The sequence below is a fragment of the Leucoraja erinacea genome, chromosome 29 (assembly GCF_028641065.1).
Source record: "Leucoraja erinacea ecotype New England chromosome 29, Leri_hhj_1, whole genome shotgun sequence".
NCBI lineage: Eukaryota > Metazoa > Chordata > Chondrichthyes > Rajiformes > Rajidae > Leucoraja > Leucoraja erinaceus.
In genome coordinates this window covers 14,828,989-14,852,667 of record NC_073405.1, presented here as the reverse complement: position 1 = coordinate 14,852,667, position 23,679 = coordinate 14,828,989, and the positions used below count along the sequence as shown (strand labels likewise).

Sequence of the window (23,679 nt, the reverse complement as noted above, 5' to 3'; positions counted from 1 at the left end):
TAGGAGTTGAATGGGAATGGCAATTATAAGTTCATGTCAAAGGTGCAGAAGTAGGCCATTCGGGCCATCGAGTCTACTCCTCCATTCAATCATGGCTGATCTATTTTTCCCTCTCAGCCCCATTCTCCTGCCTTCTCCCATAACCCTTGACACTCTCACCAATTAAGAATCTGCCAATTTCCACCTTCAGAATAGGGTTGGGGAATTGGGCCTGGGAGAGGCTGGGATGGAGAGGGATTGGATCAGAGGGGGATGGAAACCAACACGGAGTAAACTTGTTTCAGCAAGGGAATGGAAATCCGGGTGCAGATCAACACGAGTTGTCAATGCCTTTGGCTACCATAATGCATTTAAAAAAAAAGGCTTGATAATTTTGCTGATACAATGCAAACAATATCCAAGAGTCAAGTTCATTGGGTTTATGCAGCTATTGTACAGGGTATTTACAGTGATTTTACAATATATACAAATAAATACCATCCCGTAAAGTAAACGTGGGCCTGGGGGTGGGCGGGCCTCGCTGTGCGAACCATCTCAGCTTGTCAGTGCTGCTTCCTGCTGTGGAGGTTTGCTCCCGTCGATCCTTGCACAGATATCTCTCAGAGTTTCTGACCATGGGGTCTGTGATAGAGGAAGAAGAACAGATGAAACTCTGTGTGTGTCCTGGAGATACTGACATCAGCCAATGCCTGCAGCAATGCAACATCACCCTGTAGTCACAAACCACCTCACTGGGACAGTGAGTGTGCTCCACCCAGCGCATTACAGCCCAGCCCAGTTTACAGTGTCTGGCCAGTCACAGCACCACAGGATATAGAGGTGGGACATACTGCTAATTGCCTGCTTCACCATTCAACACCAGCATGCCTGATCACCCACATCAGTACCCTCCTCCCACCCTTATCCCTTTGGCGTTCAGAAGTGTGTTCACCTCCTTCCAGAATGTATTTACTAATTGTCCCCTATTGGATGGGAATTCCACAGGTCCAACAGGCAGTGGTGGAGAGATCGCTCTTCATGCTGGTTCTCAGTGGCACACCCTCATCACTGCCCCTGGGCTCAGGAATTCCCTGACTTTGGGACATCTGTCCACTCCTTCTCTTGCTGTTAAATTTTTAGATTTTTCTGTGATATTTCCTCACTTTTTTAAACTCAGAGGAGGATCTACTTGTGCTGAAGATTCAGCAGCCTAACTGTGCAAAGTCTCCACTGGGGCAGAATGCCGTTAGAATTTTAGTACAATTAGCTTTCTTTTGCACCATAGTCTTATTGCATCTCACACTTGTTTCTTTTTGTCCTTCCATTTTTTTTTTCCACTTTCCTGTCGTTCCCCATTCCCTGTCTCCCTCGTGTTTCCCCCTTTGTGCCATTCTGGGCTAAGCTCTCCTGGACAACACCAGCAAACTAGTGAGCTGCTGCATCCCAAAACCAACCCCTTTCCACCACCATTTTCTGCCACAAGGCAAGGGCAACATGACACGACTCTAACCCACGTGATTTGAGCTGGGACTCGGAAATATGTCTGAGCTGGTCCATAGTCTCTGGAAGAAACCATCCCCTGGTGCTGATCTTCAATGCTGCTTTGACCCTTGGAGTTTTATATTCTTTCACAGTACAGAAAGTGGCCATTCAGCCCAGTGATCTATGTTGGCTCTCAGCATGAATCCACTCCTCCATTTAATTCCTTGTACACACTAGGGCCAATTTACAATGAACAATTAACTCCTATACCTTTGGGATGGAGGAGGAAAGTGGAGCTCCTGGTGAAACTCACACAGTCATGGAGAGATCGTGCCCACTCCACACAGACAGCATCAAAGTCAGAACTGAAAGTGGGTCTGGAACTGTGAGGGTAAATGCACTACCTGGCCTACAACCTTGACGCCCTGATTCGACTGCTGAGCTCCTGACAACTGGACAATCGAAGTGGACCAGTCACAAAGTGCAGAGTCTGTAAAATGGGAGCTGTCAATGACCTTGGAAATGCCCAGTAGCCCCAACTGTGGTGCTGGCCTGTGAAGTGGGCGAGGAGGAGGGTCACAACATCAGGAGCTGGTCGTACTCATGCTTACCTTGAAGTGGGTGATGACTCCCGACCGGCTGGGCAGCGCACAAAGATGGCTTCCTGAGAGGGGACAATCCCAGTTGAGGAATCCTTCAAACAGAACACCATCCTGGAGAAATAAAGGCAGTTACACCATGGGTCGTGACCAGAAGCCCAGATGTTTACTTATCGCCCAGCAAGTCCCGGTCATGGGGACTTTCCCTGACAGTGGTCAATGTTGGCATTATCCAATCTTCCAACTAATGGCTCCCCAGCCCAAGCCCACCTCTGCCTGCACACCCCTTCCACAGCCTTCAGCAGAGTCCCATACCAATAAAACCTTCCAGTCAAGAGTTTCTTTAGAGGAGGATAAGTCCGAAGAAGGATCTCTACCCGAAACATCATCTATCCCTGTTCTCCTGAGATGCTGCCTGACCTGCTGAGTTACTCCAGCATTTTGTGTCTTCTTTTATAAACCAGCATCTGCAGTTCCTTGGTTCTACTTCTCTAAGAGTTTCTTTACGTTGAGCTGGGTGAACCTGCTCCTCTGAGCTAGGGTTAGGTTTAGTATTGTCATGTGTACCGTGGTACAGCAAAAAGTTTGGAAACATAGAGAGGAAGAGGAGACACAGACCACTGGGACAGGTCAAGAGAGGACCCAGCTCGGACACCAGGTGGCACAGCCCATGGGCAAAGTCAAGGTTAGTTTTAGGACCAGTCACTGCAATACAAGATGCAGACTGCAGAGTCCGGGATCTAACCCAGGAACATAATGCTCATCACCTGACTCGATGTTCTTCAGGACAGTTCCAGTGGATGGATGGTGCCTAATTGAACTCCGCAATTTAAAGGTGAAGATAGAGAAGATAGAGAGAAAACATGGAATTACAGGTAGATGATGTTTTACAGATTTACTATGTTTACATATTATTTTGTGCCTCTGCAAGTAAGAATTTCATTGTTCCATCTGACAATAAAACACTCTTCACTCGCTTGAAAAAAATGGTGGAGCTCATATAAAATGTGTGGCAGCAGTTCACTCAGAGAAGTGTGACATTATGGACAGTCAATATAGATTTGTGAAAGGGAAATCATACTTGGTAAATCTTTTGGAATTCTTTATATGTTCGAACCAGCAGAATAGATAAGGGAATGCCAATGGGTGTGGTGCATTTGGGCGATCAGAAAGCGTTCTATAAAATCCCAGCGAAGAGGTAGGGTACAACGTCAAGGCACATGGGATTGGGGCAAGGTGTTGACATGGAGAGAGGACTGGTTGCCAGACTGGAAACAAAGAGTCGGAATGCACGGGACTTTCTGTAGTGTTGAGCAGTGATGAGTGGGTACTCCAGGGATCGGTGCTGGGACACCACCACCGTATATTCACTATTTGCGCGAGGCAACTGGATGTATAACCTCCAGGTGTGAGGATGACACAAAGCTGGGTGAGAGGGTGAGCTATGAAGAGGATGTGTAGAGGCACCAGTGATTTGGACAGATGAAAAACGCAAGGCAGATGCAGAGTAATGAGGATAAAACATGAGGTTATTCATGCTGGTGGCAAAAACTGAAAGGCAGATTATTATCTGAACGGTGATAGAGTGGGGGGGGGGGGGGGGGGGGGGGGGGTGCAGCGGGATCTGGGTGCCCTTGTACACCCACCACTGAAGGTGCAACAAGTAAGGAGGGAGGCAAACGGCAAGTTGGCCTTCAGAGTGAGAGCATCCGAGTACAAGGGCAGCAATGTCTCACTGCAGCTGTACAAAGGTCTTGATGACCACACCTCGAGTACTATGTGTACTTTGGTCTCCTCATCTGAAGAGGCATATCCTTGCTTTGCTGGGAGTTCAGTGAAAGTTCACCAGACGGACTCCTGGGACTGCAGGACTGAGGAATGGAAAGAGACCCGGTCCAGTAGACCGGCAGTCACTGCAGTTTTAGAGTTGGATACAGTCTCGTACAAACCTGCAAATTTCCAACGGAAATGCCATTATAGTGGCATTTAAGAAGCATATGGATAAGCAGAGAATGTAGGGAAATTGATTATGCCCAGGTTGATAAGAGTTGGTCAATGTATCATGTTCGGCACAGACTGTGGGCCGAAGGGCCTGTTCTTGAGTTGTACTTATCGATAGAACTGGATATTGGCTGGAACTGGCTGGAAGAGTATTCCTGGTGGCTGGGGAATCGAGGGCACAGGTCACAGTCTGAGGAACACGGGTAATCCATTTAGGATTAAGATGACATGAAACTTCTTCACAAAGAGTGTGGGGAATTGTTCACCTATAATTCTGTCCCACATGAAGCAGTTGAAACCAGGTTATTAATTAAATTCTTGAAGTTGTCAGATATTATTCTTAGGACACTAAGGATGAAGAGATACACTGGGGGGTGGAGGTGACAGAGGAGGAAACTGCAACAAAGAGTGAATTTGCTGATCCACCATGGTCATCCAACAGGATAAGATGGTCCAGAAGAACAAGGCACACGGGATCCAAGGCGAGTTGGCTAATTGAATCCAACATTGCCTTGCTGCTTAGAGGCAGAGGGTAGCGGTGGAAGGATGTTTCATTGAAGTTTGTGATCAGTGGTGTACCACAGGGCTCTTGGTTTTTCTGAAACACGTTATCAATTTGGATGTGAATGTCGGGGATATGGTTCGGGAATTTGCAGATGTCAGGAAAGTTTGTGATATTGTGGATGGTGAGGAAGGTTGGCTGAGGCTACAGAAAGATGTAGATCAGATGGAATATTGGGCAGGGTAATGGCAAACGGAGTTTAATCCCAGCAAATTTCCATCTGAACAATCTGAACTTTCCACTTGAATTTGAGTAAATAATCAGTCATTTCCAGTCTTTCCTTTCAAGGAGAGAGGGAGTAGTGATGGGTTAGGTGAAAGGGGAGCAATGGACAAGGGTCTGTGCCTTTGGGTCCCAGTTGTTCTACTCATATCCCCAAAGCAGCACCAATATTAGGCTTCAGATTCCTCGACGGATGGAAGGGTCATTCATGAACATAAATAATCGTCTGTTCCTTACGAGAGGGAGGAATGCCTCTTGCATTGATTAAAATCTACCAAATCAGCTGACAGGAACATTTCTGTTCCAATCACCCCCTCCTTACTTTTTCTGTGTTTCTCCAGACTTCACCCGGATCCTGCGGAACTGAATATCGGAATCGGAACTGATCGAGGCGCTCCAGAGAGGCAGCTTGTACCAGGAAATTGAATTCTTCATTCTTTTCCACAGGGAATTCCAGGTTAGGGACGATTCCCACCTAAACTTTATCAGCAGCAGGTCCCCAATGTCCACTTCGGTTACCACCAGGAATGAATGGGTCTTGTTGGGCGAAAACCTGTCCACTCTAACAAAAGAGAGAGCCGAGTAGATTTGGTGCATTTACAAAAGGAAGTCAAGTGCTTAGGTTATGGGACTTCTGCCGGTTAGAAGGAGATTAATGTAAATGGCAGAGTGAGCATCAGGCAGGTCGAACATAGAGGGTGACAGAGTTTCCTGAACCACACAGGACATTCTGAAGAAGGGTCTCGACCCAAAATGTCACCCATTCCCTCTCTCCAGAGAGGCTGCCTGTCCTGCTGAGTTACTCCAGCATTTTGTGTCTATCTTTATTCTCAGACTAGGCTGGCCAAGGTTGTTCACCCGCCACATGCTATGCCAGCAGACTCCCCTATTGAGATGGAAGCCAACCCCAGTGTGGGGAAAGTCTTTCTCATGGGGACTATTCACATAGACCAGATTCCGACAGGGACTTGGGCTCTCAGGCACTTGAATAATTAAGACATAGGGTAAAGTCGTAAGGTGGGAAAATGGACCAGTGAATGTGAGCAAAAAGGTTGGCATCAAAGATTAACACAAAATGCTGGAGTAACTCAGTGGAGAAAAGGAATGGGTGACATTTCGGTTCGGAACCCTTCACAACAGGAAAGACTGGTTTAGACCCAAAACATCACCGAGTCATTTTCTCCTGAAACCAGGAATAGAGTTTGGGGCAGATGGGAATCCTGAAGTTCTCCAGATTCTGACCTAATTCTTTGATAATTCATTGAAATCGCAGTGGGTTGAGAACTTGAAGCAAACTTCAAGGAGGAGGAATGTCCTAGTGCCCAGAGCCACAAGTCTCACCCAACACCCACCAACCTGCTCTGAGCTGGTGCTGCCAGAGTTCAGAGGGTCAGCTTGTGACTGTGGTTTCTGCTGTGACAAGAGAGCAATATTATCAACGCCTGCTTTACTTCAAACTTGAAAACAGTAGTCTCACACTGGCACAACACTGCCTCCTGTGGGTGAGAATGGGTCTGGTCACACTCCAGACACTGCACCTTGCTGATGGGCTCAGATGGTGGAATTTCACCCGAAGCCAAGTAGACCTGTGGGATTTGGAACTCACAGTACTTGTAGCACATTCTCTGCCAAGTTGTGGAACACTCACACCTACAGTAGCTGGATAGGGAAGCCAGCACACCGAGCAACAGAGAACACATCTACCAAGTCTGGACACAAGACATCAATCTTGAAGAAGGGTCTCGACACGAAACATCACCTACTCCTTTTCTCCAGAGAGGCTGCCTGACCCGCCCAGTTACTCCAGCTTTTTGTGTCTATCTTCAGTTTAAACCAGCTTCTGCAGTTTCTTCCTACACAATCTGAAGAAGGGTCGACTCAAAATGTCTTCTGTCCATTCAGACAGCTGCAGCCAAGGGCAGGGACAACGAGAGCCACTGAGTGAGTAGGGCTGGGCTAGGCTGGGGACACCAGGGTCCAGATTCTGAATGAAGAGCAGCAAGGATATCTGCTTTCAGAACCTGTGCCAGGAGGGCAGGAAGAAAAAACACACACCGAGGTCGAAGGGATTCAGACTCATTCATCAATGAGAAATCCTACATGCACTATTTGAACTATATTAGTGATTGCCTGTCCCAAGTTGTACAATGGAGCGGTTCCATTTTCCATTTCCTTGATGACCCGGCAGAATATCTTGCCCCCAGATGGGCTGGTTTTAGACTGCTGCCCAGAGTCAATGAAGCAGCTCAGGAGGTTTAGCTGTGGGGCATTCCCAGCATATTGTCGGAAACTACGCTCAGCTGACTACACTCCCATTAGGAACAGCACACTCCCATTGTACGGCAATACTGTAATATCTGGCTGTAATACACCCCCATATCTGATTGGAGGCAGTTTTTATAATTTTTGTTTGGAGAGGACCCAATGTGACATTTGTGAGAAAATTGCTATTACTCAAAGAGCAGTCCAATCAGACTTCCAGGCACCATCATCCAACCCTGGCAAACAGTGGCTGCAATGTGTACCATCTACAGAACACACTGCAGTTACTCACCCAATCTACTCCGCCAGCAATTTCCAAATCTGCAACAAGGACAACAGATGCAATGGAATACCATCACTTACAGGATATGTTCCACGTCACATACCATCCCGATTTGAAAATACATCACAATTCCTCCACAGATACTGGATCTAAACTCTGGAACTCCCTCCCCACAAGCACCGTGAGATCACATTCACCAGAAGGACTGGAGAGGTTCATGCCACCTTCCATCACTGCCACCTTCACTCATTCCATCTTTACAAGGGCACATGGGGATGGGCAATGTCCTTGCCCTGTCAGTAGGACACACATCCAAGAAATGAACTTAAAAGGAAATCACTGTGAATCAGGGATCAGCTCCAAGTGATTTATTTTTGTAAGCTGTGTACCAGCCTCCTGCCAAATCACAAGGGACCCAGAGCTCAGTAACATGCAAAGCAGGAGGCAATCTTCCAACTTGTGAGAACAGGAACCACAGTTTGTCTTCCAGCGACTGGCCTGCCATTCAATGAACAGCAAACTTCCACAGATGCGCGGTAGAAAGCATTTTATCCAGCTTGGTTTGGGAACAACTGCATCCAAGACTACAAGAAATTGCAGTGAATTGTAGACACAGCCCAGACCATCACATAAACCAACCTCCCTTCCATGGACTGCATAAATACCTCACACTGCCTCGGCAAGGCCAGCAGCATAATCGAGATGGATTCATACCCTCTCCTCCCCTCCCCCTTCGGGCACAAGTGTGAAAATGCACACCTCCAGATTCAGGGACAGTTTCTTCCCAGTGGATATCAGACAATTGAACCATCCTACCACAACCAGAGAGCAGTCCTGAACTACTGTCTACCTCATTGGTGACCAAGATCAGACTTTACCTTGCACTAAGTGTAATTCCCTTGTCATGTATCTGCACACCGTGAATGGCTCGATTGTAATAATGTATTGTCTTTCCGCTGGCTGGTTAGCAAGTAACAAAAAGTTTTCACTGTATCTCGGAACACATGACAATAAACTAAACTGAACTTGGCTGTGCCACCATTTCACCCTCACACACTGACTTATTAGTCTCCACCCTTGCATCAAATGACTTCACCTCCACAGCCCGCTAGAGAGTATTCTACAAATTCATAACTTCCCTCAGAAGAAATTTATCCTCATCTCGGTCTGAAACGGCAGCCCCGTGTTCTGAAATTATGACCTGTCATTCTAATGGTCCCCACAAGGGGCAGAACATCATCAATCCCCCTCAGAATATCTCATTGTTCTCTGCTCCAGTGAGTTTTGGCCTTGCCTGCTCAATCTCTCTTTACATGTCAACCCCATTCATCCCAGCAACCAACCAATCGAGTAAACCACCTCTGCACAGCCAACGATGCAAGCCTACCCTTCCCTGATCGTGGATACCAAAACACAAAGCAGCACTCCAGGGGAAAAAAAACTGCTGGTCAGCAGGTCAGGCTGCATCTGTAGAAGGAAATAGACTGGCGATGTTTCAGGTCAGGACCTTTCTACAAGACTGGTGTAGAGGGGAGATAGGTGGCAGAAAGAAAAAAAAACAAAGTGTAAAATATTGGCATGTTTAGGGGATGGGAAACTAAACAGTCAGAGTAAATGGCTCATCTTCAGACTGTCGCAGTAACTGGTGGTTACTCGTGGCCACTCTCACGCTCCCGACTGTTCTCTGTAGGGTTACGTGGCTGGTTTCAGCCAAACATCAGGAAGAATTTCTGCCGACTGAAAATAATGAACATCTGCAATTAATTCTGTTAATAAATCTGTAATTCACTACAAACTAGCGGGGCTGTTTCAACTCTGGAACTTCCTCGCCACAAGCACTGTGAGATGACATTCACCAGAAGGACTGGAGAGGTTCATGCCACCTTCCATTACTGCCACCTTCACTCACTCCATCTTTACAAGGGCACGTGGGGATGGGCAATGTCCTTGCCCTGTCAGTAGGACCCACATCCAAGAAATGAACTTTAAAGGAAATCACTGTGAATCAAGGATCAGCTCCAAGTGATTTATTTTTGTAAGCTGTGTACCAGCCTCCTGCCAAATCACAAAGGACCCAGAGCTCAGTAACATGAGAAGCAGGAGGCAATCTTCCAACTTGTGAGAACAGGAACCACAGTTTGTCTTCCAGCAACTGGCCTGCCATTCAATGAACAGCCAACTTCCACAGATGTGCGGTAGAAAGCATTTTATCCAGCTTGGTTTGGGAACAACTGCATCCAAGACTACAAGAAATTGCAGTGAATTGTAGACACAGCCCAGACCATCACATAAACCAACCTCCCTTCCATGGACTGCATAAATACCACACACTGCCTCGGCAAGGCCAGCAGCATAATCAAGATGGATTCATACCCTCTCCTCCCCTCCCCCTTCGGGCACAAGTGTGAAAATGCACACCTCCAGATTCAGGGATAATAAATCTGTAATTCATTACAAACTAGCGGGGCTGTTTCAGACAGACTCCTCTATCGACCAACTATCTCCCATCTACTCCAGTCTTGTAGATGGGTCACAACACAAAATGTCACTGGTCCTTTTCACTCCACAGATGCTATTTGGTTTACTGATTCTTCCAGCAATTTGTTATCTGCACAAATTCCAGCAGCTGCAGTCTCTCGTGTCTCCACCATGCTCCAGGTGTGGTCTCACCCGGAGCCCCTGCAACATTAAACCAATGCCTCCCTACTTTTATACTCCACACCCCTTGCAATAAAGATCAACATTCTACTTGTCCTCTTCATCACTTACTGCACTTGCCACTAACACTTCATGTTCCAATGTTGTTTCTTCATTCTCCTTTCCAAGATGGAAAAGCTCACATTATCCCACTTTATACTCCATCTGCCAACTTGAGTCTGAAGAAGGGCCTCGACCCAAAACGACACCTGTTCCTTTTCTCCAGAGATGCTGCTTGAACTGCTGAGTTACTCCAGCATTTTGTGTCTATCTTTGGTGTAAACCAGCATCTGCAGTTCCTTCCTGCACATTTAATTCCTATAAATGGGTGTGGGAGCGTTAGCCTAAATGGGAGCTGAGGGGATGGTGGTTGTGGGGACGAAGGGAGGGAGGTTGGTTGTGGAGTTGTGTGGAATGGGCGCGGCCACTTAGAGTGGGAGGGGGTCTCTTGGTCAGAGGGTGGATGGAATTCCTGGTGAGGTGGATGGAGCACTGTTCATGGGGAACGGGCTCCCTCACTGACCAGCGACAGTGCCTGGATCCAGATGTACCAAGGCAGACTTAACTGCCAGAATAACGGCGGCAGTTGAGAAGTCTTGTTGAGGAAGGGCAACGTTTGGAGCAGGTTAGGGCGTCAGCTTGGGCCCAGGGCTGGCTGGCACTGAGAACAAGATCACCCAGTGTCTGATCCCAAGACCATGGAGGTTTTCCCCATTAACCCCATCTGAATCTCTGCAGGTGGGCTGAGCCCTGGTGCTGGCGGAAGGCAGCATTGTTATTGGAGGTTGGAGAACGACTCACGTTTCAAGGTGCAGGTCCTCAATGACATTCTCAGTCCCGTGAAGGGATACGGACAAGGTGGGATCGATGTCAAAGTGGGTGGTTTTGCCGAAGAAGTGAATCTTCAGCTGGTAGTGGTGAACTGAGAAGAAAGCAAAGCAGGGTTAATCATAAGTCTGTGCTCCCAACTCCAAGGGTAACGCCTCTCCAGGTTGGTCCACGGCCAGAGCCAAGGTCAAGGTCAAACCTTCCCTTGGGGACAGTCACCAGGGAGCGGTTATTTACTGGCTCCCACACCCATGTAATGGTGGACACCATGGAGCCAGAGGATGCTCCCCGCCATGGAGCCGAGATTCTAAGGTACAGGCAGGTTCTATGCCAAGGTAAAACAGTGGCTGAGCAGTGTTAATGTGGATTGCTTCAGGCCACATTGTCTGTATGTTGCTAATTACTGTTGTTGGGTGAAGCCACAACCACGGCAGAGTGGGATCCCTCCATGACCTACCTTAGAGTGGGACACCACATGGCCTTTTTCAGAGTGAGACCCACCACGGCCTACGGCGGATTGTGATCCTACCATGGCCTACCGTGGAGTGGGACCTAACTACGGCCAATCTCGGGGACAAGCCCCCAACAAGGTCTAACTCAGAGAAAAGCCCCTCCCCAGGCCTACCTCGGAAAGGCATCTCGGCCCTGGTCTTCAGGAACATCTGGCTGGCCTTCCTGGTCTGGACCGGAGTTGCGTCGTAGCCCAGGGTGTTGCACCGATTCTTGCGGCAGCTCAGACAAACCCCCTTCTGGAAGGCGCGCTGGTTGCTGCAGCGAAAGGCAACGCACGGCTGATCTTTGTGCAGTATGGAGTCAATGAAGAGGTGGATCGACCGCTCGTGCTCGCACTTCATGGCCTTTGAGAACGCTGCAGGATGACAGTGACCAGGTGAGGGAGGCCTGCGTACCTTACACCTCCCCCCAGATCACCATCGGTCAGCCACCACGCTTGGCACCACTGGTGTCCGCTGGCCCGATGGTCATCGGTCCTAATTGACACAGGACCAATCACCTCCTGTCCCTCACCTCCCTCTCCCCCTCCCAACTGGGGTGACAATGGACCAATTGGCAACCATCACCCTCAAGCAGGTTTGCAGTGAACTAATCCCATCCCGTCTCCACCCCCGCCTCCTCAGCCGAGACAATTGGACCAATCCCCTCTCATCCCCACCACCCAAGTGTGCAACTTGGAGGGGAACTTGCTGGTGGTGGTATTCCCCTGCCTTCTTGCTCCCATGGGTTTGGGAGGTGCTGCTATGGCAGCCTGCACGAGTAACTGCAGTGTATATTATAAACGGTGCACATGGCAGCCACTGTGCACAGATGGAGGGAATTAATGTTTCGGATTTCAATCACGCAGGCTGCTCTGTTCTAGATGCTGTTGTGCTTTCTGAGAATAGTTGGAGCTTTTCTCATTCAGGTGAAAGGCAAACTTCACAAACCACTTCTGATTTGTGTCATATGGATGGGAGAGGCGGGGGGGGAAGATACATAGAAACATAGAAATTAGGTGCAGGAGTAGGCCATTCGGCCCTTCGAGCCTGCACCGCCATTCAATATGATCATGGCTGATCATCAACTCAGTATCCCGTACCTGCCTTCTCTCCATACGGAGGCTTAGGGGTGTCATTGGCTGCAGGACCCCCAGACTGTTTTCAAGAGAGAGTGTTTTCGAGAGAGAGTTAGATATATTATAGCTCTTAGGGCTAATGGAATAAAGGGATATGGGGAGAAAGCAGGAACAGGGTACTGATTTTGGATGATCAGCCATGATCATATTGAATGGCAGTGCTGTCTTGATGGGCCAAAATAGCCTACTCCTGCACCTATTTTCTATGTTTCTATGACTCTGACCTGCCCGTGTGACCATGTTATTTTGTAACTGGTCCAAAGGAAGTTCTAGTGGGATATCAGAGGTTATGGAGGGAAGGCAGGAGAATGGAGTTAGGAGGGAGAAATAGATCAGCCATGATTAAATGGCGGAGTATACTTGATGGGCTGAATGGCCTAATTCTGCTCCTATCATTTACGAACATGAACTAGTGACCCTGGATCGCTGGTGGTGGGGATTTGGTGACATTAATAATTTTGACACTCTTGTTGGAAACGGTCATTTCCTGGCACCTGTGCCATGTGAATATTACCTGTCACTCATCAGGAACAGAGGTGGGCTACTTCAGAGTGCATGAGCAGGTAATACATTTTTCATACATTTAAAAACGATTTAAATTATGTGTTTTTATAAGTACCTTTAATTTGGGGTTGTATAAACAAAGAACTGCAGATACTGGTTTACTGAAAGGGACACAAGGTGTTGGAGTAACTCTGAGGGTCAAGCAGCATTTTTGGAGAACATGGTTAGGTGACATTTCGGGCAGGATGCGAGTCCTCGCCCCAGACAAGGTCCCCCAGTGACTGTGCCCTCTACACCTCCCTCTTACCATAGATGCCGTACATGGCAATGTTGTTCACGGCCCCCTGTAGGTTGCAGCCCGGCTGGAAACTGCCACCGTTGGGGTAGATGTCAACATGGCCCACGGGCTGTCTGATCCCAATGCTCAGTCCCAGAGACTCTCGAGTGAAGGTGTGGAGAACATCGACAAATGTGGCGTCGTCAGGAGAGAGCCGGTCCTGAGCGTCCGCCCCTTCGAACACAGGCCCCGCAGGATCCAGACCTGGGACCAACCAACATAAAAACATTTTGTGTAGGAAGGAACTGCGAATGCTGGTTTACACCAAAGATAGACACAAAATGCTGGAACAACTCAGCCGGTCAGGCAACATCTCTGGAGAAAAGGAATAGGTGAGGTTTCGGGTTGAATTCAGACTGAGATTGAGGGGAGAGGGAAACTAAAGATATGAAAAGATCAGAGCCGGCACCAATGACCAAGGAAAGGTGCCCACAATGGTCCATTCTTGGATGTGGAGGAGGTGATAACAGAGGGATACGTACAGTGAAACTAGCAGGATGACTAGGATGGGAGGGAGGGACAGAGAAAGAGGGAATGCAAGGATTACTTGAAATTAGAGAAATCTAAATCAATAGTCATACTGCTAGTTTGTGGGCTGCCCAAGTGAAATATGAGGTGCAAAGGCAATATCCTTGTTAGTTTCGGATTTTACCCTTCTGCTCTTCCGTGGCCTCAGGATGCCGGGCGCTTTGAGATGAGCCTTTGGAGGGCTGCTCGAGAACCACAGACACGGGACAGTGGGCTGCGAGTGTGGGTGCTTGGGCTGGGCACAGCACGTGGGTGAAAGCAGTATGGGGGAGGTCAGTGCACAGTTGGAGAAGAAGGGTTTATGCCTGTGACACCTGTATCACCCACCCAATCCAAGCATTAAAAATGCAAAAAGAATGGAAAGAAATACACAGTGGAATTTGTTGTTCTCAGGGGCACCATGGACAGATGTTCATTGCAGAAGAGACGAAGAAACAGCAAGTTGCCCACAACAAGAGGACGTTAAGGAGATTAAACCAGGCAGCACGATGAGATCCCAACCACAGCAACAAAGGGTGGAAAGCACACAGAGTTGTTGAAGCCCGGATAGGGAGGTGAGCACAGCATCCCTGACGCAGGAAGAGGCTCCATTTAAGGAGAAGTTGAAACCGATGACGAGTTGGGTCGGCTATACAGAACAGAAATTTCAGCAGGGCTAAGCCGTAGGACAACAGGACCAGTGAGGACCACGTGTGACCAACTGAACCATCTCACTCACTGCACTGCACCACTTATTTAGAAAGTTATTGGAGTTGGAACTGTCCCATTTTATACTGAAACGCAATAATTTATGAGGCAGTTTAGACAGCACAAATGTCAGCACATGCAATCTTATTGGAACACTTGAATGGTGAATGTTGCAAAGGATGTTGAAAGCAGAACATCTTTCAACAACTATTAGCGAGATGAAACAAAGACGGGTGTCAGCTTACAGTAGCACAACAGCCGTAAACACCAAGTATTTCTGGGTCAGAGGTCGTTACCATGACTGAGCAAACATATAACAGCTGTAAGTAGCTCAGAAATATTCTTAAACATAATTCAACATGGATCTGGAGAAGGTGCCATGGAGTACTTTAACCAAAGAAAGAACAGCTATTGTAGGCAACAGAATCACACAGTCCACATTCAGCACAACCTTTGTTGTATTTATAGACAATAGACAAAAGGTGCAGGAGTACGCCATTTGGACCTTCGAGCCAGCACTGCCATTCACTGTAATCACAGCTGATCATCCATAATTAGAACCCCGTTCCTGCCTTCTCCCTATATTCCTTGACTCCGCTTTTGTTAAGAGCTCTATCTAACTCTCTATTGAAAGCATCCAGAGAATCTGCCTCCACTGCCTTTTGAGGCAGAGAATTCCAGATTCACAACTCTGGGTGAAAATGTTTTTCCTCATCTCCTTTCTAAATGGCCTACCCCTTACTCCAAAACTGTGGCCCTTGGTTCTGGACTCCCCTAACATTGGGAACATGTTTCCTGCCTCTAGCGTGCCTAATTGTTCCATTCTTTCAACATATGGCAGTCCCGCCATCCCAGGAATTAACATTGTGAACCTTGTTTACACTCTGTCCCTCTATTGGTAAGATACAGTGCTGAGTTTAGTGATAGAAGATTTTATCTTGAGTGCCCGGAGACATTCACTGACCTGTGTACATGGACCCCCAGCCTCCTACTCCTGCACCCAGTTTAATCAGTGCCCTTTATCTATCTTGTTCCTCCTCATTCTTCCGACTAAACTGCATCACCTCACATTTCTCCGAAGTAAACTTTATCTGCCAAGATTCTGCTACATCCCACCGACCTGTCTGTATCCTGCTACAACCTATCTGGTTACTGTTCTCAGTATTGCCAAGTTTTGCCCTTGCCCTTCGAGTCCAGTTCATCAGCAATGGCCCCGACATAAACCCCTTGGTACACATCACTTTCAATTTGAAAAATAACCATTCACCATACTATGTCACTTAGCCAATGTCCCTGCCGTACCAAGTGCTGCTACTTTGCTGATAACCCTGTCATGTGGCACCTGATCACAAGTTTTATGGAAGTCTAAATTCACCAAATCTACCATATAATCCTCATCAACTCCATTATCTCAAGAGACCCATCACAATGGTTACAAGGGACTTGCCGTGGAGTAAATTCCTACATTTCTTTTCAGTCTGTGTTAACGAACCAATGCAAATGTTAACAGTTTCTGGAGAATTACCTGTAATCCTGCCAATTTTGTTGGCTGCGTGACTCCCTGCAAAGCCAGCCACATGTGCTCCCAGGCTATATCCAATCAGGTGCATCTTGCCAGCTGGAATTCTCACTCGTTTCTATAAAATGCACAAAAGAATGCCTTTGGATTAAGAAGGATTCCCGAGGAAGGTTCCCATGGCAACAGCTGGCATTTTAACTCCTCACCTCCAGCCAGTTGATGAGCTTGGCAATGTCTTGACCAGCCAGCTGAGTATTCTGGGCTGCGATTGGATAATGCTGGTGAGCGCGGTTAAGCCAATCCACAACGAAGACATTGGAATCAGGCTCCCTCTGGTACAGGGCGACGACCAACTTTCCAATCCAGCTCTCAAACATTCCACTCACCTGAAAATGTACAAGCTAGGGATCAAACTCTGTCTGATAGAGGTGGGAGACAGTCTCCCCCCCCTCCCCCTTGGTCTCACCCTCCTTATCGGGCTGAGTGCCGTCATCTCCCGGAGATCGGCTTTGATCACTGCTCATCTCAGGCCTCTCTCCACCCATCGTCTCTCTTCCCTCATTGTTCCCTCAGTAACAGTCCTCTCATTCAGTGATCCTTCCCTCATCCTTCCCTCCACTCACTTAATGATCCTCATCGCCTCACCCAGTGACCCTCCCCTCACTCAGTGACCCTTCCGTATTCCCCACACTTGGTGACCGCCCTTGCCCTTCCTCACTCTGTGGCCCACCCCTCCCTTTCCCTCATCCGGTGACACTCCCTCTTCACAGGCTTCTTCCAGTGCGATTCCTCATTCTACTCCTTGTAACCTCCTCGGATGCACCAGCCTAACTTTTGTCAAAGTCAATGCATTCTAAGTGACAATCGTGGCCAGTACCCCAGATGTTTTTGAGTAAAGTTTTCAAGAATGTTTCAGAGAGGAATGTGAAAGATTTTATGTGAACATCTTGAACTGGGGACTTTGTACTTTGGAATCATCTTGAAAAAAAACCCTTGTCCCCTCTTTAACTCAGAGAATCACCTGATGGACAGGGAAGATTTAGGGGGATATTGCCAAACACAAGCAAATTAAACTAGCTTAGACAGGGCATGTTGGTTGGCAAGGTACTGGGGCGAGTTGGGACAAAGGTACTGAGTTGGGGCGAAGGTACTGTTTCTATGTCTGTTCTATGACTGTTTGAAGATCGAGTCCAAAGATAGGCCTTCTGTCCCAGTCCAGACACTTTAGCACAAAGGTGCAGAGCCAAATTGGAGCTGTCCTATCGAAGGCTCCTCCAGAGCCAAAATATTAAATAAAGGCTTATCTTCTCTCTGGAGAAGGGGGAGGGCTGGCCCTGTGTGTCCTGTCAACATGAGGCATCAAATACCACGTCAAGCAATATGCACTAGTGATTGAAGAAATGGTGTCAACTAAAGGACTGCCTGACTTCCCTTAATAACACACGGACTGCACTTCAGGAGTGTATCAAACCTGTAAAGCTTGGCATCAAGATCATGAAATGAGTGATTGAATGTCTCTTCCCTTCCAGAATAAATAATCAGTCTGAAAGGATTGGTGAATGTGCTGAAATCTGTGCAACAATTCATATCCCCGGGATATGTGCCTGTTCCTCCCATAAGCCTGTTCATTTACATCACCGTATCCTCCCTCCATTCACCTACCTGGCTCCAAACCAAGAACACTCCACCCTCACTAAGCTCTATCAGGCTCACCCTGAGGCTTGCATTTGAATCAGACACGTCACGACTTTGGGGATAGCGTTGAGACCCATTGACCTGCAATGGGCGAAGTGGCTCCTGGCATCACAAGGCATTTGAGGATTAGAAGAACTGTTTTGAACCCAGGAGACAGCCAGGATTATCTTGATGTGAGCCCTGACTTATCACACAGTCAGGGCAGCACCGTGGAGCAACTGTAGAGTTGCTCCCTTACAGCACCTGAGACTCGAGTTCAATCCTGACTATGGGTGTATACGGAGTTCGTACGTTCTCTCTGTGACCGCATGGGATTTCTCCGGGTGCTCCGGCTTCCTCCCACATTCCAAAGATGCACAGGTTTGTAGCTTAATTGGCTTCTGTACATTGTCCGTAGTGTGTTGAATAACACTACTTTATGGGTGATCGCTGGTTAGTGTGGACTCGGTGGACTGAAGGGTCTGGTTCCATGCTGTAGCTCTAAACTAATCTTCATTACTGCAGCCATGCCTTGCACAGTGGCCCCAGGGTCTGCATCACTTCCATCTCCCCCCCCCCCCCCCCCCCCCAACGCTCCTCGATATCTAGCCCGTTCATCGGCCACTCGCTGAGTTTCCTGAATGCCTGCTGCCCATGGTGAAGCATTGTTTGACAATGCTCAGACACATTGCTAGGCGACATTGTGAGGAGATGCCAGTTATTGTTCTGAACTCCACCACTGTAGGAAATAATTTCTCTCCATCGTACCCCCTCAACGTGACCACCCCTTAATCTAACCCTTTACAGGCATCAGGCTGCTGGTGCGACAGGGCCTCGGGCATGTCATAGTCATACAGCACGGAAACAGGCCCTTTGGCCCAACTTCCCATGCTGACCAAGATGCCCCATCTACGCTCGCCCCACTTGCCCCGATTTGGCCCTTATCCTTCTAATCATTTCCTATCCATGTACCTGTCTAAATGTCTTTTAAATGTTGATAATAGTACCTGCCTCAACTACTTCCTCTGGCAGCTCATTCCATTTACCCACTACACTGCCCCTCAAGTTCTAATCAAATCTTTCTCCTCCCATCTTAAATCTATGCCCTTTGGTTCTTGATTCCTCTGCACTGGCTGAAAGACTCTGTGTATTCATTGTTCAGTGCTGTACGAGCTTCTACTGTCAGGTACTAACATGGGCATTATACCCCCAGTTTGAAGCACTCACACTCCACCCATGGATAATGAGGAAGGTCTTGCTGCTTGTGTTGAAGTTGCATTTGGCCAGAGAGTCCATGTGTCCCGCTATGACGTAGCATTCATCCTCCGAAGGGGCAGAGGGACGCCGTAGCGAGAACCGGGTTTTAATACGGTTTAGGTCTTCAATCTCATTGGTCTGGAGCTCAAGGGTACCTTCTGTGGGTTAGAGCGGAAGAAGTAGATTAGCTTGTGGCAAACACATAGCCAATTCTGACCAATTACATGGCAATAAATCCACTCCGAAAGAGACAAGGTGAAGGACATTTTGGGGCACAAGCGAAGTATTAAATCAGAGACATTACACCCAGCAGAATTTCTTAAAGATGTCTGGATACCTTCAATGATGATGGTGCCCCGGTCAAATCTCCTCCATCCAATTTTACCTTATATCCACATTCAATGCAGTCCAAAGGCAGGGATTCATAGCCATACAGAACAGAACTTGCCCATGCCAAACACTATGCCAATACACACTAGTCTCAATTGCCCATGTTGGACCCATATCCCTCTAAATAAAGAACAGTACACATTGTAGAATTTTTTGGACCACACGGTGCTTTGAATATGATGGCAGGTTAAACTAATCTTCTTTACCTGAATGTGATCCATATCCCTCCATTCTTTGCATTTGCATGTGCCTATCTAAAAGTCCTCTTCTGTGCCACTATTATACACCACTGCCATTAATCTTTTGACCAAATATCATCTAATGTACATAAACACACAAAGAAAGGAGAGAGAGAAAGTAGAGAATTATAGACCAGTTAGCTTGACATGTGGTGGGGAAGATGCTGGAGTTAATTTATTGAACTGGACGTTTTGGGTCAGGACTGAAAAGTTCGGACCCAAAACATCACCCATCCATGTTCTCCAGAGATGCTGCCTGACCCATTGAGTTACTCTAGCACGTTGTCTCCTTAATTTTACTTTCAATTCCCCTCACAAGTAAGGTAAATATCCTTTATTGTCATTCAAACTATTTAGTTTGAACGAAATTGGGTACCTTGCAGTCATGACAGAAAATAAAGTAACACAACACACAATAAACACAGTTTAACACAAACATCAATCACAGTGAATCTCCAGGCACCCCCTCACTGTGATGGAAGCCAAAACGGCTTAACAAACTGTTAACTTTGCTAACTACATGTGCTTGCATTAAGCTTTTGCAATGCAAGCATGAAGACACAAAGATCTCTGCAACCTCTCACCTGTTGGATACTTTGCCTCTTGTTAAAATGGGCAGCTGCACAATTTCCACTTGCCACCCAATTTTTCAGATAATGACCCACCCACTGAACCTCCTCATATCCTCCTCCTACTTGTGTCTTCTTCACAAATTACTTTCCTACCCATGTCATCAAATTTAGCGGCAACGCTTTCATCCAGGTCATTCATATAAATTATAAAAACCCAAGGCTCCAGCACCGACCACGCAAAGCATTTGTCCACTTGAAAACCACCCGTGGTTTCCTGGTAGTCAGCCCATTAACACCAAATATAACATTCTACAATCGTCAACAGATCCAAACACTGAACCCTCCGAATACAAAGCTGATCCGCCAGTGCACTGGAGCCCCACAAAACACTGGTCAATAACAAACACATCAATACTTGCCACCACGGCATGTACATTACGCACCAGCTGATGTACAGCATGATTAACACGTCTTCTCCTAGATGGTCCCTTTAGGATTAAGGATGAATGTTATCGCCACTCCAGGTCCGTGGGGTTGGAGATGGCAGTTGCAGCCAGCACAGGACCCATACTCTTCCACAGAGGGGGATAGAATATACCTGATGCGGCGGCTGGATGGGGTCATGGTGAGTTGGTGCACTCCTTCTCATGTCCTTGCAAAACTCCAGTGCCTCCTCCACTTCGTGCAGTCGTGGGGCAGCAGGTTCAAAGGAGACGGTGAAATAGAGTCGGAAAACACGGAAAACAGGCGTTCGGCCCGACTCGTCCATGCCGACCAAGATGTCCTATCTAAGCCAATAGGCATTGCATCTATGCAATGGACTGCAAAGAGGCTTTCAGAAGGACATCCTGGGGGTGTGGTGGGGGTGGGGGGGGGACTGTGAATGAATGTGGACAAAGCGACCACGTATCTGGAAACGACTTCCCCTCCAGATCAACATCGCCCTGACAATGAAAGTCACCAGCAGCCCGGGACTGGGACCAGCTCGGTGCAGCAAGTGGGTTTAGGGAAGGGACATACACGATGGCCACTAGGTTCAGCGACTGTGGGTCCGGAGTCCTCCCGCCGCCCTGTTCAATGGTTGCTGCAGCAGAGACCCACACCAGCCGCTCCGCAACAACCCACCTCGATGCCAACAACCCCACAACATCCACCCATCATCGCACTCACCCAACGCCACCAACCCACCCACCACCCACACCGTGACCCATACTCAGCCACTTCCATCATACCTTAGTCTTCCATCATACCCTCGGCCTTCTAGGAAGCTTCTAGGAATCTCGCATTCCAGAGATAACACTCCCGGGAAGAGCAACAAAACAAAACTGCCTGTGGAACCCAGCGGGTCAGGCAGCATCCGTGGAGGGCAGTGAATGGGCAACTGTCGGGTCGGGACCTTCTTCAGACTGAACCGAAACGTAGACTATCCAATTCCCCCCACAGATGCTGCCTGACCCGCTGGGATCTTGCAACACTTTGTTGTTGCTCCAGATTGTAGCATCTGCAGGCTCTTGTGTGCTGGGTATCGCGCCGGACTGTGAAAGAGCAGGTCGCAGCCCCGGTCAACGAGTCTCCCTCCCCTCCCCCCTCACCCGGAGCCGCTCTCCGCCGTCACAGCCCCGCGTTCGGGGTTCCCTGCTCCTCGTCTTCAGACAAAGGATGAAAACCACAGCCCCGGCCGGCGGCAGCGACAGACCGTCAGCACCGGACTCTCTGGTCAGCGGCGCCGCGGGACGTGGGCGGCTCAGTCCGGGACCGCAGGCAGCCCAGCGCTGAGAGTAAAACCCAGTCTTTACACAAAGCCTCTTAAACCCCCAGCAAGGCAGCACAACTTTAACCTACTTTCAGACTCGCTCACTCACAGCAACTCCGCGCTCCCTCTCTCCCTGTGCCCACTCACTCCCACCGCGACTCAAATCACTATCCCTCTCGCCTTTCCACTTCTTTCTATGATCGCTCGCACCTGCTCCTTTCGCTCGTTTTCCGACACCCCCTCGGCCACGCACCTGTTGCATTGCTTCCCCTCGCATTGCCGACAAAGCCTGGCAGCAGCGCGGAGCCCAGGAGCAGAGCGAAGGGCAGAGAGAGAGGGCGGAGAGGCAGGGGGTGCGGGCAGCGCATGGCGAGCCCCCTGCGACCGGGATCAGTGAATATCTGTCGGAGCCTCAACCGGCCACTGACAATAAATGCACAATCTCAGCCTTTAAGTAACTGTCGAGACATCTGATTGGCGAGGACGGGGTTGGTCTCTCAGCAACCAGACGCTTTCAATCGGATCGCAGCCGGAACAGGGCATGTAAGGTCCCGGGGTAAGTCTCCAGACATTGTACCCGTTCCGGCTTCTATAACTCGATCCTCACTGGTAGCTCCCGAGCCCCCACCCGAACACCCCAACCCACCTGCCCGCTCTGAATTGGACGTATTTAATCCAAACTCCCCCGTCAATCTTACCCACTCCAATCAACTGGAATTTAGATGAGAGGGGATTTTTCTTATAGAAACATATAAAATTCTTAAGGGATTAGACAGGCTAGATGTAGGAAAAATGTTTCCCATGTTGGGGGAGTCCAGAATCAGGGGCCATAAGAGGAAGCAGAATAAAGGGTAGGCCATTTATGACTGAGACGAGGAAAACCCTTTTCACCCAGAGAGTTGTGAATCTGTGGAATTCTCTGCCAAAGAAGGCAGCGGAGAAGACGTCTGCCATGGTGCAAGCCATCTGGAACTTGGTCATCTGCTCATTGCCAGACCAGTGGAAAACCCCACTGACCGAGGAGTCCAGTAGGGAGGTATTCCGCATCAGCAGAGGGACCGCACAGTAAAGCAAAGCAAGATTCCAGCTGTGATAGTTTACAGTCAACTGTTCTCCCTCTCTCCCCGTCGCCCACTTCCCCACTCCCACCCACCTCCCCTCCCTCTCTCCCGGGTGGGGGAGAGGGAGGGGATCGGGGGTTGGGGCTCTACACCCACAGGTGGTGCTCGGACAGCTGCTGATACATCAAGGCACGTGGATGGGGATTGAGTGACGGGGGGGGGGGGGGGGGAGCGTTGTAGAGGGAGGGGAGGGCGGGCAGTGACCTTTAGCCATCGCTCCGACAGCTGCCGGCACACCAGGGCCACATCGGCCACGTGGGTGGGGTAACGTTGCTGCCAGTGGTCTACGCTGGCCATCCGCTCGCACCCCTGCACTGGCCCGAAGAGGATGGTCACCGCACTCTCGCCCCTTCATAAACCTAGCCCCAATAACTGTAAACTCAAAAAGATAAGGTAATTTACATGAATCGTCAACCGATTCTTCACCATATCCTGAACAAAAGATCGCGAATCTAATTAAATTAGTCCCCAAACAAATCTTTGCTGAATCTCCTCTAATGATGATGTTGTTGACTGAATGAGAATTGTGCCAAAATCAGTGTTCTTTTTCTTT

General features: G+C 48.5%; 1 protein-coding gene across 6 annotated transcripts; it reads right to left on the bottom strand.

The window, feature by feature from the left end:
• Positions 1–406: 406 nt before the first annotated feature.
• On the bottom strand, positions 407–22,471 carry LOC129711216 (lipoprotein lipase-like). Of its 6 annotated transcripts, none has more exons than XM_055658699.1 (10): positions 22,259–22,464; positions 19,022–19,209; positions 16,327–16,506; positions 16,127–16,238; positions 13,357–13,590; positions 11,541–11,783; positions 10,889–11,009; positions 5,168–5,407; positions 2,073–2,174; positions 410–621 (listed from the first exon to the last, which is right to left on the bottom strand). In XM_055658699.1, exons 1-10 carry the CDS (start codon positions 22,371–22,373, stop codon positions 600–602), a joined length of 1,557 nt encoding a protein of 518 aa, XP_055514674.1. In that variant the 5' UTR covers positions 22,374–22,464; the 3' UTR covers positions 410–599. The 6 variants fall into 6 exon arrangements, with proteins under 6 accessions (XP_055514677.1, XP_055514676.1, XP_055514674.1 ...); XM_055658700.1 differs by having other exon boundaries at positions 22,216–22,434; XM_055658703.1 differs by lacking the exon at positions 22,259–22,464 and adding an exon at positions 22,095–22,227 and having other exon boundaries at positions 411–621.
• Between the last annotated feature and the right edge of the window lie 1,208 nt (positions 22,472–23,679).

Excerpts from the sequence above, each read along its gene's own strand:
- LOC129711216 (XM_055658699.1), bottom strand. The coding sequence starts at position 22,373 with ATGCGCTGCCCGCACCCCCTGCCTCTCCGCCCTCTCTCTCTGCCCTTC. Across the intron at positions 11,784-13,356 it reads TGCCATGTACGGCATCTATG|CGTTCTCAAAGGCCATGAAG; the intron begins GTAAGAGGGAGG and ends GTCATCCTGCAG. Across the intron at positions 2,175-5,167 it reads TCTGGAGAAACACAGAAAAA|GATGGTGTTCTGTTTGAAGG; the intron begins GTAAGGAGGGGG and ends TTATTTCTCCAG.